Source organism: Peromyscus leucopus, chromosome 7, assembly GCF_004664715.2.
Source record: "Peromyscus leucopus breed LL Stock chromosome 7, UCI_PerLeu_2.1, whole genome shotgun sequence".
Lineage (NCBI taxonomy): Eukaryota > Metazoa > Chordata > Mammalia > Rodentia > Cricetidae > Peromyscus > Peromyscus leucopus.
The window spans coordinates 80,975,833-80,996,184 of NC_051069.1; the positions used below are offsets into that span (position 1 = coordinate 80,975,833).

The 20,352-nt window shown below is 39.1% G+C and overlaps 1 protein-coding gene across 4 annotated transcripts in view; it reads left to right on the top strand.

Annotated features, from left to right (window-relative positions):
- Positions 1-20,352, top strand: part of Plscr4 (phospholipid scramblase 4) — a 37,329-nt gene that overhangs the window by 4,679 nt on the left and 12,298 nt on the right. For 2 of the 4 annotated variants that reach the window (XM_028865986.2, XM_028865987.2), the window contains 3 exons: positions 9,096-9,123; positions 10,393-10,503; positions 18,442-18,665. In XM_028865986.2, coding sequence (XP_028721819.1) covers positions 9,117-9,123; positions 10,393-10,503; positions 18,442-18,665 — 342 coding nt within the window. In that variant the 5' untranslated portion in view covers positions 9,096-9,116. Of the gene's footprint in view, positions 1-7,445; positions 7,487-9,095; positions 9,124-9,709; positions 9,938-10,392; positions 10,504-18,441; positions 18,666-20,352 lie in introns of those variants that run through there. The other 2 variants (XM_037207844.1, XM_037207843.1) reach the window with 2 other exon arrangements.

Here is a 20,352-nt window from a genome sequence, read left to right on the forward strand (position 1 = left end):
ATGTAAGATATACACTCAAGTAAATAAAATATTGTATTGTTATTGAGATAAAATTCCACTTGGTTATAGTGTACATATAGTGATATGGTTAGAGTTTGTTCTGTAGTGTTTTGCTGACTTTAGGGGTCTAAGTTCTTAAGCAGTGTTACTAGAGCTCTCTTTTCATAGTTTCTGAGTCTTGTTACATTAGGGTCACTCGGAGTCAACTAAGTTAATTGGATACGTTAACTCTTACTTCCTGGAGATTTGCAAAAGCTTGACATTAATTCTTTCTAAGGAAATTTTGTAGCTTATCAGAGAAATACTGTGTTCTCAGTTTCTGTGTGGGAAGATTCAATACTGACTCATTGTCTCGCTGTGATTCTGTTTAGGTTTTCTGTTTCTTACCAAGTCACCATTAGTGGTGTGCCTTTCTAGGAAGGCCTGTGTTATTTAGTTGATCTAAACTGTTTTTGTGTGTCTGTTTTCTATAAAAAGCATATTATAATATAACATCTAAAAAGCAAACAGAAGCAAAACTGACATGATACACTGCAGGGCTCAAACTGGGGACTTCACGCACCTTGAGAATTCATTCTACTACTGAGTTACATCCTTTGTTTTTCTATAATTCATCTGTCTATTTTTCTATTGTTTCTCTGTCTGGCTGGACAATTTTCACTGATTAAATTCGTAGCTTTTCCACATAATCTCCACTTGACTATTGATTTCATCCACTGATGTTCAGATTTCTTTTTCTTTGTATTATCTCAGTTCTAATACTTGTATCTACTCTTTTATATCTTTTATTTCTTTGCTGAGACTTTCAGTCTTTCCAGACTTTCTGGAACATTTTTAAATGTTTTATTTACTTTCAGTGTCGTGCACACAATGTGTAAGTGTGAGTTTCTGTGCCCAGGACACACATTAGGAGATCAATGGACAACCTTGTGGAGTCAGTTTCTTCTTCTACCTTTGTGTGGGTTCTAGAGCTCAACCATAGGTCATTATGCTTGTGTGGCAAGATCCTTTACCCACTGAGCCATCCCTTGGCCCAGAAGAATTAATTAAATACCTATATTATACGTAAGTCAACATTGCTATCACCTTAGCATTAATTAACATGTTTTGATATTATTTTCTAGAAGTTGACCTTTTTATGGCTCTTTTTGTGCTATGATTTTTGTATTGTTTCCTGGACATTTTGAGTATTATTTAGGAGAACCCAAGTCTAATTAAACTCCATGGAAAAAGCTGACAGTCACTGTTTTGCCAGGCAGTTCATACACTTGTTTTGAGGCCTTCCTCCCTGGCCAGTATCTGAGTGGGTGACTTCAGTGCCAGCTTTATTTTCTGTGACATTCAGCTAGCTCTTGAGTGAACACAACCCAGCACTCAGGCTCACACTGGCCACTGTTTTATTTTGTTGAGTTCTTTATGTCTTTGTTAGGCTCTGGGAAACATGATTGGGAATTCTTTAGAGTAATCCTTGCCTGCCCAAGCCAGAAACACAAGGCATACATATCCTGATACCACCAAATGCCTCCTTCTGTATTTCAGGCTACTCTGAAATGGTGTGAGGCCAGGAGTACCAGAAAGGAACTAAAAGCTTCTTTCCTCATGTTACTGATTCTATTCCTATAATTAAAGTGGGCTAGTAACTTTTCAGTTATTGGGGTACATATTTCAATTTAGTTCTGACAGCTACCCAGACTCAATACCGACTCTGCAGTTTCATAATTGCCAACAAGACTTCCCTCAGAGCAGGCATTTGACGCAAGTTTGAGGTTTCCAGATCCCTTCCACTCTGACAGTCTCATGAGTCCCCTTATCCCTTCAGATGTGATCATTTTCTCTAACAACTCTCAGGACAGGGCTCTTACAGGTGAGTAAAGCTTCATTTTAAGGAATACAACTCAAAATTAGACAAATAAAAATGCACATCAGGGAAAGACTGGCAAAACGGTTCAGTGAGTTGGGATGCTTTCTGCTGAACCTGAAGACCTGAGTTCAATTCCCAGAATACACACTGTAGAAGAAGACAATGACTTTTTAAAGTTGTTCTCTGACCTCCACCCATCTACCATACCTCTTGCATGGCCTTCCCTACACATATCGTGTAAAGCTTGGATTGTTGCCCTAAACAAAGCATTCATCCCTTCACCCAGTGGGATTGCAGTGACTGCTTTCCTGACCTGATGCTTCTGTGTTTACTAGTTGGGAAGCTGACTTGAGCCTCAGTGTACAGTTTATATCGGGGTTTCAGTTCATAGGCATCAGTGCTAAAACACTTGGCTATGAGGTTGGACTAAGTCTCTAGTCCCCTACCTCCCTAGAGGCCAGGCAGATAGGAACATTCTAATCCTCTAAACATATGATGTGTCTTGCTGGCATGACCAGTTTACATCTTGAGTCAGCCCTCTGCATAACCTCAGGTGTGATCTGATGGGTTTATCATGTACAGCAAGAATAATCCTGTCACTGAGACAGGGTTTGGAACTCAGGACAAGACCAAAGACACTGTTGTTATCTAGCACTAAATTACATTTTACATACATATAAATCACACAGATAACAACAAAAGTTTAAGCTATCACTTCAATGGAAGTGGAGGAAAATAATGATTCAGACAGTAGCAAGACCTAATAAACTCCCCCTTTTTAAGACCTAGTAGGTATATCTTTTTAAAGACCTAGTAATTATTCTTTATTTAAGGCCTGACAGAGTTGTCTTTATTAAGGGATATGCTTTTCCTGAGAACAATTACAACAATTAAATATTCACCTGTCTTGGATCCTTGTGACATATGAGGCTAAATGTGAACATTTGAAAAGAACCACAGTATTTTATTTAAGCCTTTCATATTCACCAAATGTAATATGCACATAGTCGATTCTCTAGTCCATGAACATTGATGTTGAAAGTACAATGAGCTTGATATGGTGACTCAGGACTAAAAGAGTTGGAGACAACCCCTGTTCCCACTGTTAGGATTCCCACAAGGGGACCATGATACAGAACTGTAACATATATGCATAGTGCCTGGGTCAGTCCCAGGCTCCCTGGTTGTGGCTTTAGTCTCTGTGAGCTCCTATGGGTCCAGATTAGTTGGTTCTGTGAGTATTCTTGTGGTGTCCTTGACCTCTCTTGCTCCTACAATCCCTTCTCCTCCTCTTGTTCAGGATTCCCCAAACTCTGCCTGATGTTTGGCTGTGGGTCTGCATTTGTTTCCATCAGTTGCTGGATTATGCCTCTCTGGTGATCATCAGGTTCAGTACCAACCTGGTTACAAGAGATGTCCAGATCAGGCTACATATCTGATATTGCTAGGAATCTAAGCTGAGGTCTTCCTTGTAGATTCCTGGGAGATGCTCTTGTGCCAGGTTTTTACCTGACCCCAAAGTGCACCCCCTCTCCAGTAGTCTCTTCCGGTGCTCTCCCCTCTGCTCCCCCCAACCTGATTGCTCATGTTCCCATTCCCAACCTGCCTTCACGAAACCTTCTATTTTCCTTCCCAGGAAGATCTGGGTGTCCTCTGTGAACCCTCCTCGTTACCTAGCCTCTCTGGGTCTATGGATTGTAGCATGGTTATCCTTTATTTAACAACTAATATCCACTTATGAATACCAAACCATGTTTGTCTTTCTAGGTCGGGGTTACCTCACACAGGATGATTTTTTTTTTCTAGTTCCATCCATTTGCCTCCCAAATTTCCTGGTGTCCTTGTTTTTAACAGCTGAGTAATACTCCATTTTGCAAATGTATTACATTTTCTTCATCCATTCCTTGGTTGTTTCCAGGTTCTGGCTATTATGAACAATGCTGCTTTGAACATAGTTGGACAAGTATCTTTGTGGTATGAATGAGCATCCTTTGAGTACACACCCAATATTGGTATAGATGGGTCTTGAGGTAGATGGATTCCCAATTTTCTGAGAAATCGCCATACTGATTTCCAAAGTAGCTGTACAAGGTTTCACTCCCACCAGCAATGGAGGAGTGTTTCCCTTGCTCCACATCCTCCCCAGCATGAGTTGTCACTTTTTATCTTAGCCATTCTGACAGGGATAAGAGGGAATCTCAGAGTCCTCTTGATTTGTAGCTAACTTTTTGTGCTTTGTAAAATATACTGCTTGGTAAACAAATTCTGTTAGACAACATTTGTTACTTGTTTGCCTAGGAAATGTGTTTTTGTTGTTTGTTTTGTTTCGTATGTTTCTGCTAGAACCTCAGTCTCTGGGAGAGGGAAGTCTCTGCCCCAAACCCAGCGTAGACTGGCAGTTGTTTAGCGGTACATGCTGAGCAACTGAGTGACAGAGCATTTTAAACAGTGTTGATACCCATGTACAATTTACTAGTGAATCAGTAATAATAATACAGATATCCATTTTTACAGCAGTTCTTTGCAGTTGATCCAAATGTCACTCTTTCTGTGATATACAGGATAACCTGAAAAGGAGGCTGGTCATCATGGTCACCTCCATTTTAGATAGACCTGGGTGTGTGCTGGCAGTCATGTGCTGGCACACACTACTGGGTGACTTCCCAGTCTTCTTTTCAGCTCCAGGCGTCTTTAAGTTAAGAATAAGATATAAAAAGAGTATCGGCTCTCAGAAATTACACATTAGATTCACTGGACAGGAGGCTGAGTACTTGGTATAGGTCTTTGCTGACTGAACTGTTTTCCTGCCCTGCTGAGAAGCAGGAGGAACTGTTTCTCCACATATGACTTCATTCCTTTGTGTTCCCTTGGGAATGAAGGCGTCAGAGACAGGCAAATGCCAGGGTTTTAGAACACATATTCCAGTTTCTAATCCTCTGCCTGGAGATTCTCACCACGTAAAAACCTCCTTCCCAGAGATCAACACAGATTCCAGCCAGTGCGTTAGTGTGAATTTCTGACCACCTTGGGTCTTGTGACTGAAGTTTCTCATCTCCATGTGTGTACTAGAACTTCTGATTTTATGGGACACCACATTATGCCAGGATTTTTAGAAGTGAAACTTAAGAGCAGGCTACAGTGTCAGTGTCTCAGGCTGCTTGGCAACCGCTGAGTGACAGGGACATCTCTATCCATTCACTGACTATTCCAGGGTTAAGACAGAATTCTTGCTTGTGCCAACTGGAAATTGTAATCAGACTTTCCTTTGGGCCTCTAGCTCACAAATAACAACACAGAGACTTATTATGAATTTTGAAAGGTTGACCTTAGCTTAGACTTGTCCCACTAGCTCTTAAAATTTAAATAATTTTAACCTGCTTTCTTAATCTACATTTATATGTGGCTTCTTACTTTTCTTTCATTCTGTATGTCCAACTCTATCCATGTCTCCTGCTCTTCTTTCTTGCTGCAGAAATCTTATCAATACCTCCTGACTAGCTATTGGTTGTTCAGTTTTTTCTTACACTGATCACAGCAATCCACCTTCACACTGTAGGAATATCTTACAACAGGAAATTATCTTGCTTACACAATAGTTTGACAAAAATTATGTGTGAGAAAGATAGAGGCTGGAGAGATGGCTCAGTGGTTAAGAGCACTAATTGCTCTTCAAGAGGACCCATGTTCAATTCCCAGCACCCACATGGCAGCTAACAGTAGTGTGTAACTTCAGTTCCAGGAATTCTGACATCCTCACACATACACACATGCAGGCAAAACACCAATGCACATAAAATAAAAACAAATAAATTACATTGAAAAAGAAAGGAAGACAATGTAGGTAGGTTAGAATGTGTGATGTTCAATAGGAGGCATTCTGTTGCTGCTAGATGTCATTTGAAGTAGAAGTTGCTTTGCAAGGAGACGAATCCTGCCCCACCAGGCTTTGTCTGTGGCATGACTCCTCTCTTTCTCCATGTTATGCTCCACTCAGCTCTGGATACCTTGTGTGAATCATATGCCCCCAAATGCCAAGGCTTCAGCAGGACTTTCCAGACCTAGGTGTACTAACCCATGGAGATGTGGCTCAGTTTCCAGGATTAGCTTCCCGACACAATGAAGGCAGAAGTCGATCTGGATATATGGCATGATTCACTGTTGCTGATTGAGAGAACAGCTGAAACAGTTTACTAACTGTTAAGGGAGGATTAAGATGACAAAATTCTTGCTTGTACCAACTGGAAATTCTTCTGCTTACATAACATTTTGGCTAAAATGATATTGTAAATCTTTATGAGAAAGAAAGAGAATCTAGGTTGATGAGAAAAGGCCTTAGTGGCTAAAAGGGAAAAGAAAGGAAAGATACCTACAGCCTGGGGGTGGGTGGGTTGATAAGTGTGCACACACTGCTTTATCTTATTAGGATTAGTTTATTTCTAAAGTTTTATGGCTCTGGGATGGGAAAGGGGTATATTTCATTGTATAGTATCACATCACAGCCCATGGCTGAGAGAAGTCATGGACAAAACCTGGAGGCAGGAACCGTGAGGGAGACCATGAGAGACCATGAGGGAGGGCTACTTATTGACTTGCTCCCAGGGTTTGCTCAGCCTGTTTGCTTCTTGGCTGCGGGTGGCACCACCTACAGTGATCTGGGCTCTTTCCTGTTAATTATTAATCAAAATACACCATAGGCCAATCTAGGTGAAGCCATTTTCTCAGTTGAGGTTCCCTCTTCCCAAATGACTCTAGCTTGTGTCAGTTTGATGTAAAACTAGTTGGTACAGTCAGCTTGTAGACCCAGACTTCCTTGATGGAAGAGGAAGCCAATTCTTCCTGAGGAAGAACCCTATAAGAATAATACTAAAATTTGTACTGTTATTTGTTTTATCCCTTTCTTCAAAGAATCTTTTAAAAGTAACTTTTATTTCAGAATAGCTATATACTAAAGGAAAGTAAATAACCATGCCATTCAAAAATTACTACACACTGGCTCTGAATTGATATTATTCTAGATCACTATCAACATCACCATGATCAAGCAGAGTAGGGGTATATGTAAAACAACCAATAAGAGAGTGTGGACTTATGGAACCCAACCAATGAGAGTAAATGCTTATGGAACCAACCAATCAGAATAGGGGCTTATGGAAACCAATCAATCAGTATTTTCAGAAGTTTTTATCATGAAGGGACATTGAATTTTGTCAAAAAACTTTTCTGCATCTTATGAGATGACCATGTGTATTTTTTTTATATTTTAGTCTGTTTATATGGTGGATTACATTTATTGATTTACATGTGTTGAACCACCCTGTATCTCTGGACTCAAGCCAACTTGGGATATGTGGTGATATTGTGTTCCCCAATATATTGTGCATCCTAATAAACTTATCTGGGGTCAGGGAACAGAACAGCCACTAGATATAGAAAATGGTGACACACACCTTTAATCCCAGGGAGTGATGACAGGAAGCAGAAAGGTATATAAGGCACGAGGACCAGGAACTAGAGTCTGTTAAGCTTTTAGGCTTTTGAGCAGCAGCAGTTTAGCTGAGATTCATTGGGATGAAGACTCAGAGGCTTCCAGTCTGAGGAAACAGGATCAGCTGAGGAATTGGTGAGGTAAGGTGGCTGTTGCTGTGGATATTGTTCTATATAAATAAAACACTGATGGCCAGTGACCAGGCAGGAAGTAGGTTGCCAGGCAGGAAGTAGGTGGGACAAGGAGAGAGGAGAATTCGGGAAAGTGGAAGGCTGAGGGGAGAGACACTGCAGCCACCGCCAGGACAAGCAGCATGTGAAGATGCTGGTAAGCCACCAGCCACGTGGCAAGGTATAGATTTATAGAAATGGGTTAATATAAGATAAAAGAACAGTTAACAAGAAGCCTGCCACGGCCATACAGTTTATAAGTGATATAAGCGTCTGAGTGATTATTTTATAAGTGGATTGTGGGACTGCGGGGCTTGGGGAACCTGGAGAGAAGCTCTCCAGCAACAGGCTGTGGCTTGTTCTGCTTCTCTGATCTTCCAGCTTTAACCCCAATACCTGGCTCCAGGTTTGATTTTTATTAATAAGACCTTTTAAGATTCATGCTACACATGGTGAATAATCTTGATGATTTATTCTTAAATTCTGTTTGCAAATATTTTACTGAGAATTTTTACATCTGTATTTATAAAGAATATTAGTCTATAATTTAATTTCTTTATTTTTTCAGGTCTTTGTGTGTTTTAATATCAAGATAGTAGTAGCTTCATAAAAATAATTAGAAAGTATTCCTTCAGTTTATATTTTTTGGAATAATGTGTTCTTTGAGAGTCTGGTAAAATACTTCAGTGAATCAGTTTAGTTTTGATTTTCTTGTTTATTTGTTTTGGATTTGTCTAAGAGATTTTTAATTACTGCTTTTGTTTCACTAGAGATTATCAATCTGTTTATATTGTTATTTCATCTTGACTTAACTTTGGTAGGTTGTATATATCAAAAACTTCACTCATTTCATTTAGGTATTCCAGTTTGAAGGAATACAGATTTTAAAAACGTGTCTTTATGATTCTCTGAATTTCCTGTTTCTATTATAGTCCCCCTTTTCATCTCTAATTTTGTTAGTTTGGATCTTCTCTCTTTCTTTTAATTAATTTGGCTACTGATTTCTGCATCTTGTTGATTTTCCTAAAAATCCAAATCTTCACTGCATTGTTTCTTTGTATTTTTTACTTTGTTTATTTCCAGTCTTTGATTTCAGCTCTGGGTTTGATTATTTCTTACTTTCTGCTCTTTTGGGGTATTAGTCCTTGTTTTTTTTTTTTTTTTTCCTAGAGCATTTAGGTGTGTCACTAAGTTATTAATATGCAATTTTCCAGGCTTGCTTGTCTGCCTGCCTGTCTGCTTTCTCTCTCTCCTTTCTCATCCTCTCTCTCTCTCTCTCTCTCTCTCTCTCTCTCTCTCTCTCTTTCTTTCTTTCTTTCTTTTTTATGTAGTCACTTAGTACTCTAACCTTGCTTCTTCAACCTGCCTTCATTGTTTCCCATAGGTTTGGCTATGTTGTGTTTTCATTTTCATTCAATTCTAAAAAGTCTTAATTTTCTTCTTGATTCCTCTCTTGACCCATTTTTCATTCACTAATGAGTTGTTTGGTTTCTATGAGTTTGTAAACTTCCTGTCTCTGTTGTTATGTGCATGTATCACATTTGTATACATAAATGCATTAATATATTTTATTTTTCAGGTATAACTGGAATTCATAAAAATGTCAGGTACAGTTTTATTAATTTCTTAAGATTTACTTTGTTATTTTAAGACGTGTGTGTGTGTGTGTGTGTGTGTGTGTGTGTGTGTGTGTGTGTGTGTTTGGGTTTGCTTATGTGAGTTCTGATGCTCATGGAGGCCTTATATGTCTGACCTCCATAAAGCTGCTGCTACAGGCAGTTGTGAGCAGCCTAGTGTGGGCACTGGGGTCTGAACCTGGGCCCTCTGCAAAAGCAATAACCACTCAACTGCTGAGCCCTCACTCCAGTCCCATTATTATTACTTTTTATTGTTTTTCTTTCATGTGTGAATTAAATGATTGTTTTCTTTGAAGGGGTGTATTTTATTCTACAATATTTGACTAGTTAGCATTTAGATATATTTATATGTAAGTTCATTTGTACATATTAGCCCTCTGTTAGAAAAAGAGTAAAAGCAGCTCATGTATGCACATAGGCCTGAAAGGTCTCCAAAGGTTAAGAAGAAATTGAATGAAGTAAAAGAAAGATAGGAGAGCAAATGCAGACAGAAAGAGCTGTGGCCTTTGGCCTGGATGTGATAGAGTGAATGCTGACTCTGCCTTTTTTTTTTTAGGTAAATGGTATAAGAAGAGAAACATCACAGTTACAGTCTTTTGTTTCCTTCGATATAAAGTTCAATCTTTTATTTATGAAATTGAGACCCCTCCTTATAGTGAGTCAAGTAAGGATTTCCTTTGATCTCTACAAGAGAACAAAGTATAACACCCTGAAGGGGCTTTCTGTACCACCCTTGCAGCAACCACCATGACACTGTGACCAGGTGGCTTTTAGGAAAAATGTGGTAAGAATGTGAGTCACTGCAAATGTGGGCTGAACCAACTCTGACTGATGTGTTTACGACTATATTGCTTTTTTAGCTGGTGAGAATTTATTTATTTAGTGTTTTGAATTCAGACACATTTCCAAAAAACTATGAAGATTCAGCTTTATATTTCCAGTGTTTCTCACATAATAAGAGAAAGAATCACAATTGTTTGCATGGGATTAACTATGTAGGTGGGGGCCAGCAAGCGGTCAGCTGAAGCAGGACCAGGAAAGCTTAGGCTGCAGCCACAAGCACAGTATGATGTTGTCTCATTTTCAAAACTATGTTCAGTCTAGAAGTCACAAAATTTATTAATAGGTATTTTTCATAAGAAATATGATTGTACTTTCTGATGTTTATACGAGGAAAAAAGTACATTTTGCAATCATGTTATCACTTACTGTGTGGGTCATGTTCCTCCCTTCCTCAAGGTGTGGTCCCCACAGCCCCTGAGCAGCCTACAGGAGAAATGGAAAACCAGTTCAAATCACCAACTGCAGCGCCTGATGCCCCTCCTGACTACAGCTCTCATTTTGTGCCAGGTAGGGTAAATGTTCAAGAATAACCCTCCTCCAGAATACCATAACCATAGTTAAGGTGACTTCTTCAATCAACATTCGATTCAGCACATAAATACTAAATGTGGAGAGAGTGCCACTTTTAATATACTCCCATGATTACAGCCTGTGCTCTGGAAAGCAGTAAGGAAGGAAGTTGTAAAAGCAGGGATAATATTCTCTCTGTTCCTAGTGGACAGAAGAACACAGGAGATGGTGCTGTCTGACCCCACCAGGGACTGGAAGGGAGCTGTGACTGAATAAAGCAGGCTTTGCTACACAAGAATTGGATGGTTAAAGAAAAAAGGAACTATGTATAGCAGAAAAACTCCCCATGTCTTACACAGTGTCTGTGAAGATCTGGTATGAGGTGAGCAAGGGGTAAATGGCAGGAGGGGACAGAGAAGTAGAAGGACATAGCTGTGAGCACCAACTAAGGCACTGTGGCATGTATTTTTGTGTCTTAAGACTTGGTGGAGACTCAGGAGGAGGGTTCTCACATGGCACTGGAGTAAAGTTTAGATCATATAGTCATTTTAGGAAATAACTGCATCATTTCCAAGAAGTAAACATTGATAAAATCAGGTTCCATTCACTATGGGAAACATTTGTTTTTCTCCATATCAAAGATAGGTGGGGTTTAGGAATTTAGCTTATGGGTGGAGTCTTGCCTAGCAAATGAAGACTCTGTTCAGTCCCAGGAGACAGCCTTTAAATAAAACAGGAAAGTGGAAAATGTATCCATTGTCAAATACACTGCTAATGAATTGTCACTTCAGTGAAAAGTCACAGTGATTGCTGCCTAGTACCTAGACAGTATCCTTTAAAACTGGTTGACAGTTTCACATATGCGAATCTGGTGAATTATGGTGAATCTCAGTTGTTTTCATCTGTGTTACGGTCACCCCTCCCTCTTCTGTTGAAACTCTTTTTCTTCCCTGGAAGTCCCCTTCAATTTGGATCTCTCTCTCTCTCTCTCTCTCTCTCTCTCTCTCTCTCTCTCTCTCTCTCTCTCTCTCTCTCTCTCTCTCTCTCTCTCTCTCTCTCTGTCTCTGTGTGTGCTTCTTTCTGACTGTCTCTCAGTCTCTCTGTGGTGTTTGCATGCTTGTGTGCCCTGGAGTTTGATTAGCATTGCTTGCATGAACATAGGAGGGAGGTTACTTACTTTAGTGTAAACTACAAAAACATGATACCCTCTTTCCCAGCAACCATTAACTCCTAATTGTTCCTCAGGGAGATGTGAGGTCTAATGAGCAGGTAGCCCCAGGTGTAGTCAGTTCATGAATGCAACAGCTGTGTTGTGTCCACAAGATGCCTTTTTACATCATGCCTCCTTACCCCTCATTATAATCATGCCTCTGCTATACCAGTGGTCACGTTTTTCCTGGGAAGTCAACACTGTAGCTCACAAGGGTGCATTGCTGGGTAAGATGATTGACGGCTTTGGCAGCTTGTATAGCACTTTCTGGCAGTGTGAAAACCAGTCATCAAGAAAGAAGCTTCTAGTTCAGTTCCTGCTTGATTTCTGTGTCTATGTCTATATCCAAAGAGTATGATTTGTGTTTTGAGCAACAAGATTGAACCATCAAGTTCAGTTGTGGGACCAAGAGCAATGCAATAGCCTATCTTGTTTTGGGATCCTCTGGCACATCCATGACCAACAACTCAGGGAAGTGTCAGTTCGTATGAAATGAATTGTGTTCCTATAATTCACAGAAACCAGAAATATTATACTTGCAAAATTTGGTTTAATGAAATTATTTAAATTCAAATTAAATTGTAATTTCCATTATAGTTCTGAATGTATTATACAGCCAAAAATAATGTTGTCCAGTATTGTTTATTAAAAGAATACTTAATAAATAAAACATTGTTATATGGAACCTATTTGAGAAGAAAAATGGCATGATTTCTTGAAATAAAAAACAATGGTAATACTAAAGGTTATTAGGAATGAAAATCCCATAGGCAGTTTCTCACACTGCTATTGGTAGGCAGCTTCTTACTAGAGTTTTCTGTAGATTAATGTGAGCTCTTGTGGTTACACAAAGTTAAACATGGATTGTTTTGTTTCAGTTTGTTTTCCTGTAGAAATAGTCAAAACCCTTAAGGGCAATTTCCAACTCAGATGGAAGTATATTATGATAGTTTCTTACACATAATTTTACCACGTTTTTTTCCTCTTCATTTTTAACATGGATTAATATATCCTTATAGCAAAACTCACTCATTTATATTAATCAGTATATAGTTACAGAAATTTAATCATCATATTGAATAAGTCCTTAACATAAATTTTACTTTTCTTCTGGCTATTGACCATGAACTTTTATTATTTCAAGTGCTTTTATATTAAAAGTACAAGGTATAGTAATTAACTCATTTACATAATCTAATGATCAGTATTCTTTAAATGAGGGTTTTGAGACTCTGAGGAAGGATCACTGATTTCCAGTTCAGGTCGGTACTCTTACAATAGTTCTTTTGGGGATTAAAGTACATTCTTCATGATAACTCAAACTCAAAATGTCCCTCATTCTTCTTTTATACCTACTCACCTTTGTTCTCATTTAGTTCTAAGTTAAAGGCATTTTTAAATTCCACTCTCTATCATTTAATTATACTTAACTGTCAGTCTTTATCACGAGCTCTATCCCTAGCCTTAAAAGCTAGTTTTCCCAGAGTTCTTTGGCCTTCTCTCTGGTCCCACATTGACTCCCCCTTCCTTGAGCCTCATTTCCTTTCACTCTCTCAAAGTGATCTTGACAATCCCACTAGTTTTGTGTACTTTAAAGTACTAATAAAACCCATCCTGACCCATATCATCATGCGCGCTTTAGATTTACAACTGCAACTTGCTGTAGACCATGTTCTCTGCGTAGCTACAGGTTCTCAAACATAATTATTGAACCAGCTTTGACATTTTACTTCCAAATTTGTACTCTGTTTTCCACATGTTGGAGGCATGTAGGAGCATAAACCAGAAATTTTAGAATCTTTCCTTAAGAATCAGTGTACTATCGGCCGGGCGGTGGTGGTGGCGCACGCCTTTAATCCCAGCATTTGGGAGGCAGAGGCAGGCGGATCTCTGTGAGTTCGAGGCCAGCCTGGGCTACCAAGTGAGTTCCAGGAAAGGCACAAAGCTACATAGAGAAACCCTGTCTCGAAAAACGGGGAAAAAAAAAAAAAAAAAAAAAAAGATTCAGTGTACTATCAAGTCAACACACTTTTTTAAATGTCAGTTTTAATGATTTCTTTTTATTCTCTCTTTTTATCACTGTTAAACTTCCTTGCCTTACATCTGGTCTCTGACAAGCACTTCCTGCTTAACTTTGTATGACAAGGGTTACAAATGGGAAGCATCCACTCTCTATTCTGCTGGCACAAAGTTCAAGTTCTGGATGAAAAGCATAAGGTTTGCCCATATTCTCACCTACCTTATTTCTAGCATTGTCTGCCAACACTCCACCAACAGTCGCTAATTCTTCAGAGCTAAGCCCCATTTGTACAGTTTTGGCCTGTGTTCTCACAAAACCTCTCCTTCCCATAAAGGTCAGGTTGAAGGAGTTAGTACTTATATTAAAGTCAATCTTGTCTGCATAGGTTAATGAGACCCTTAATCATAAAAGTTACAAAAAGTTAAACAGGAAGGAAAGAAGTGGAAGAAGACATAAGACCTCTAGTGACCATGAACTGGCAGCTGATGTTGTGAATATGATTATATTATTGAAAATGGTCTTCAGATTGACAATCCCCAACAAAATCTCGATGTATTCTTCATAAATAAATAATCCTAAAATTCACACAGAAGCAAAAATGTCAGAGTAGCCTAAAATATCTGAAGCAGAGAAAACAATGTTGAAGATATCAAAATGCATAATCTCAAATTATATTAAAGACCTGTAGTCACAAAAATTGAGTGATGCTGGCACAAAGAAGATACACAGGTGGTGCTAATTTACTGTCTAGTGCTAAGATAAAACACTGACCAGAACTAACGTGGACAGAGAAAGGGTTTACTTCAGTTTACAGATTACAGTCCACCATTCCATGATAGTTGGGAAGCCAGGGCTGGAGTGCAAGGTAGAAACTAAAGCAGAGACATTGGGGGATACTGCTTGTTTCCTCTGGATTGCAAAGCTATATTCCTTTTATAAAGCCCAGGAGAACCCAGGTCCACTATCCCAAGAATGGCACTGTTCACAGTGGCCTGGAACATCCCACATCAATATCAATTACCAACCAAGAAAATGGACCACAGAGCTGCCCACAGGCCTGTCTGGTGGAGGCAATTCCTCAAGGAAAGTTTCCTTTCCCAAGTTGACAACCAATGACTAGCCATCACATAATCCAGTAGAACAGAGAATTTAGAGACAAATCCAGAGATAGAGCCACCAAACTACAGAATTGCCACAATCATTCACTGGGTGTGTGTGTGTATGTGTGGCAGGGGTGGTGGTGGAAACAGACTCTTTCAATAAATGATGCTGTATCTCTCACCCTACACACACACACACACACACACACACACACACACACACACACACACACACACAAAATGGATCAGAGGCTTCAGTGAAACTACTGTAAAAAAAAGATACTTAAAGGCACAGGCAACACATTTCTGAAAAACACTTTAGAAGTGCAGGAGACACTTCTAAGAATTGACAGATGAGGGGATTGCATGAAATCAAAAAGCTTCTGCTCAGCAAAGGTAACAAGCAGCAGAATATGCCACCCTACAGAGTGTAGAAAATATTGCCAGCTACACATTAGGCAGAGCATTAATATCTAGAATAATAAAAAAACAACAAAAACCTAATCCATAAATGGACCTAATAAGTGAGTGCAAAGTTCAGAAGAAGAAATACAAACATCCCAAAACACTTTTAAAATTTCTTTATGGAAGGGGTGGTGGGTACAGGCATACAAGGGTCAGTGTGAGTGTGGAGGTCAAAGGCCATCTTTGGAAGATGTTTCTCTTTTTTCACTGTGGGTTCTGTAGATTAAACTCAAGTTGTCAGACTTGTACAGCAAGTTGTTTTACTCACTTAGGCATCTGAGTAACCCCTAAAAAATATTTGAAAAAGTGTTCAGCATCCTTAGGTTCCGGGGTTATGCAAATTGAACTTCATTGGTATTCTGTCTTACCCTAGTCAGAATGGCCATTACTTTTTGAAAAAGCAAGAAAGCCAGCCATCAAACAAGAAAATAACAGCAAATGCTGGAAAGGATGTAGAGAAGGAGTCTTCATTTCTGCTGGTGGTCTGAACATGTAAATTTGTGCAACCATGATAGAAATCATCATGGTGCTTTCTCAGAAAGGTGAACAGAACTGCCATATCATTCCTGGTAATATACCCGAGGAACTCTAAGTCGAAATGCCACAGAGGTGGGCTAATTGCCTAGAGGACCATCATCGATGGAACCAGCCTAGATGTCCATCAACAGATGAATGGAGAGGAGGACTAATGCAGTGTGATAGAATACATATGGCATGGAAACTGATTTGGAGAGGAGGGGAGCATCAGGAAAGAGCTAGGGATGGGGGAGTATAGAGGGGCAAAGATGACTAGGAACAAAATAAAATGGCATATGTGTGAAAATGCCCTAGCAGAACCACTTTGTATGCTAACTTTTAAAATATTGGGTTAAAAAGAGTATCAAAGTAGTCAGAATGTTTCATTGTGAGCCTAGCCTTTAACCACTGAGCCATCTCTCCAGCCCATGTAGTCAGAATGTTTAAATTCTCCTTTTGCTGCATACTAGCTGATATCCTTCAGCAAGTTATTCGATCTCTGGCCCAAGAAAAGCTACCAGTGTATATGTCTTTAATCTCAGCACTCAGGAGGGAAGCCAAGGCAGGTAGTTCTCATCGACAGAGAGAGTTCCAGGCCAGCTAGGATTACAAAGTGAAACTGTGTCTTTAAAAAAAATGTTCAGACTAAATGTGTACAGGAATGTGATAACAGGAGTGTTATTATAATCACCAACATGAAAGCAGCCCGAGTGTTCTTGAATCAAAGAACACAAATAGTGTGATATATTCCATATTGTAGAATACCACCCAGCAGTAAAAAAGAATAAAGTACCGAAAACACTGAACATGTGCTACAACATGGGTAAAAGTTAAAAACATACAGATCAGGAGAAACCTAGCACACAACTACTGTACACTTCATCTATGTGACATGCCCACCATAGATAAACCACAGAGAATGATGTCAAGAGGTAAGAGAGGAAGGAGTAAGTGACTGCTAATGAGTGATAACTCTTCTGGACTTAGGCAGTGAGGATAGTTACTCAGCTTTGCTAGCACAAAAAAAAAAAAATGACAACAGCAAAGCCCACTGAATTGTACATTTAGAAAAGGAAAGAAATCAAGATGATTTTCTTTGTTGTTTTGACTTGGAAACAGTGTTTGACAAATGGAAACTGGGCCAGGCATCTCTTCCTGAGAAATCCAGGCCGCTTTTGAAGTACATCAGGCCACAATTAAAGAAACAATCCTGAAATGGTTTTCTTATATGTTTGAACATAGTCGATTTAAACAGCCACTTTTTAAAATCTAAATCTGATTTCATTTTTCCATACATCCTTCCTCTGTAGCAAACATGACTTAATAAGGCCTGGTGGAAGATAAGGTTATGCATTAGTTATTGTATGGTATTTTATTATTCTGAATACCCTTCTAAAAAAACATTGGGAAATGCTGTTCCCGGGGCATTGAATGACTTATAATGGCCTAGGTAGTGTTCATTAGATTTTGGATAGTGGTAGAGTATGGAGAATTGGACATAAATATGGATAAGTATTATGACCTGAACATTGTATACTCCTACCCCAGGTTTACCTGTTGGGGCCCTGTTACAAGGGCTGGGGAGATGGAGTCTTTCAGGAGTTTCCAGAGATCCTGAGATGGAGCCACTAGGGTGAAGTTAGTGTTTTTATGAGAGGTGGCAAGAAAGTGATAGCCTGAGTATTCTTGAAGTGTGCCCTCCTCAGGCTAAAAAGAGGGTGAGCACAGGCTAGATTTGCAGTTGATCTTGGAGCTCCCTGCTTAGAGGTAGGGAAGGTAATGTTTGTTGTTGAAACCACTCCACTTGCAGTAGTCCCCTGAATGTGTGAGACAGTCATTTGGCTTGATCTGTTTGGGAGGCAGCTGTGCATTGGTGCCAGGTCCTGGGCTCGTTGCATGAGTTGGCTGTTTGAATCCTGGGACTTATGCAGGGACACTTGGCTCGGTCTGGGAGGGGGGGAATGGACCTGCCTGGACTGAGTCTACCAGGTCGACCCCGGTCCTCTGGGGAGACCTTGATCTGGAGGGGTGGGCTGGGGGAAGGGGAGGGCGAGAGGGGGAGAACAGGGGAATCTGTGGCTATTATGTTGAACTGAATGGTGTTGTAAAATAATAAAAAAAAAAAAGAAAAAAAAAGAAATGAGGTTAAGAAGTTGACTCTGAGAAATATAAGTGTTGATAAACACTCTGAGGTCTAGATGAAAGGTCAAAGAGAGATCTCTGAACAAAGGTAACCCAGTATAGATGGTAAGGACTTCTTTGCAATAACTAGTAAAAAATGACAATGATAATTGCATGCTAGAGGTTGTACTGGCCCCCTTTAAAACCAATGAAGTGTGTTCATGATCAGTAAGTGAGAGGCTACCTTGTTTCTCAGTGTGCCAAACTTCATTTCTATATCCGTGAAATGGGCATAATTATGTCACAAGTTTTAAGATGATATAATGAACTAATATGTGAATAATGCTTTCAGTACATTGTTAATATATAGGTATACACTTGAAGAACAGAGGACTTGTTTTCTTTAAGAACATGTTGCACAGTTATTTTCAAATGTAAAAATCATATAACTTTCAATACACTAAAGTGATAAGCACAATACTTTCATCTGTTTGAAAACACAGGCCCTGCTGGACCAGCTCTCCCTCCACCTTCAGGCTTACCCATGGGATATAACGTTCCACAGCATCCTGGTGCCATCCCCTTGTACCACCCCATTGGTGGTACCCGTCCTATCCAGTACCAGCCTGGCAAATATCCTATGAGGAATCAGTCTGCTCCAGTAATGTGGATGCCAGGGCCAACTCCTATGTCCAGCTGCCCTCCTGGTCTGGAATACTTAGCTCAGGTACTCTAATACATCTAAAGCATTTTCCTATGAAGTATGACCTTGGGGTCTAAACGGAGGAAACAAGACACTGGCTAGAGTGAATAGGGAGATGGATCATTGATGACAGAGGCTGGCTTGCTGAAACCATGATAGTGGATTTACAGGTAAGCAGTGAGTATAAGGATGCATTCATAGGACACATAAGTTATTTTTGTAGCAATAAAATTGACTTTCAAATATTCAATATGTCTTTTTCAAGGAAGTTAGAAAAATAAGAATGAGAATAACTAACCTGATGCTGTGCCATTTACTTAGAAGTAAAGTGTTCACATCAAGAAAAACAGAATATATATAAATCAGCATACTTTTCAGTTCAGATAGGGTAACTACAAACAACTCTCTCTCTCACTATATATATACACATATACATACACACATATATACATATATTTTTAAGTCATATATATATATATATTTTAAGCCATGATACTTTAGTATAATTATAATTTTTGTTAATTCAGTAGTATAAACTATTTTCTGTTCTACGAAATGTTTGTTTTATGGCTACAAGGGTGAAGTGTCCTGCTACATTTACACCTCCCATATTCTGGCATACAAACAATACTTAATCGAATTTGAGAGTTTTAGTTTGGGCATTTGAGGGAGCTTCCTCACGTCTACAGCCTGAAATCATAGACTAGTCCCACCTCTAAACTTTGCAATGACTCATCATGTTAAACTGTGAGAAACAGATGAATCCAAACTTTTAATTACAATTCATATATACAAGTTAGATAACAGCTCAGTGAGACTTAGCTGTCCATCCTAAGGGTAACATACACATTCTCCACTAAGTTAGACAAGTCTTAAGTTTTTTCTTCCAAATAATGTACAAATTTAGAAGTAGCTGGCAAAACACACACACACACACACACACACACACACACACACACACACCCTATAATGATCCAAAGCAGACATCCATGTAATTACAGTTACACAATGCAAACATTCTGGAAAGAACATTGTATCATAGTTCATTCACTTGCAGTGGATCTTTGCTCAGTTTCCCCTGTGGTAATTTTAGAAACAAGTGTCAACTTTGAAATTAGATCTGCTAAGTTGGGGGTTTGCTGCTTGAATTCTGTACTGGATCCTCAAACAAACCGATGTGAATGTAGTTTTTTCTCCTGTGTGAAGGAACAGTCACACCCCAACAGAATAGCAGGAAAAATCTAGAACTATTTCAAGTTTTATCTTTTTGTACATGAAAATAAATAAGAATAAAGAAAGAAAAAAAGAAAAACAGAATAAGGAAGAAGAGAGCACTAGACAAGGAGAGTCACAAAATGTACAACCCACAGCTTCTTTTCAACATCTCAAACTAACACTCCTGAATCCCCAGACACTTAAATCTAAGTAAATGTAAGATGTTGCTTCAAGCCAAAATCCATGTCCCTTCAAACAGCACAGTGACTCCCCAATTTCTTGTGCATGTAAACTACAGAGCCAGAATAAGAGCTAGTGTGATACACAGATTTTGTACAAGTGATATATAAAACCTGCAAAAGAAAACTTGGCGAAAATAAAAGCTAATTGTGGAAATGTCTTCTGAACTTATAAATTTTGTTTTGCTTTTGAAAAAGTATTTAAATATATTACTTAGTAGATACATCCCAATTTAATGTGTTTTGATGTAGTCAAC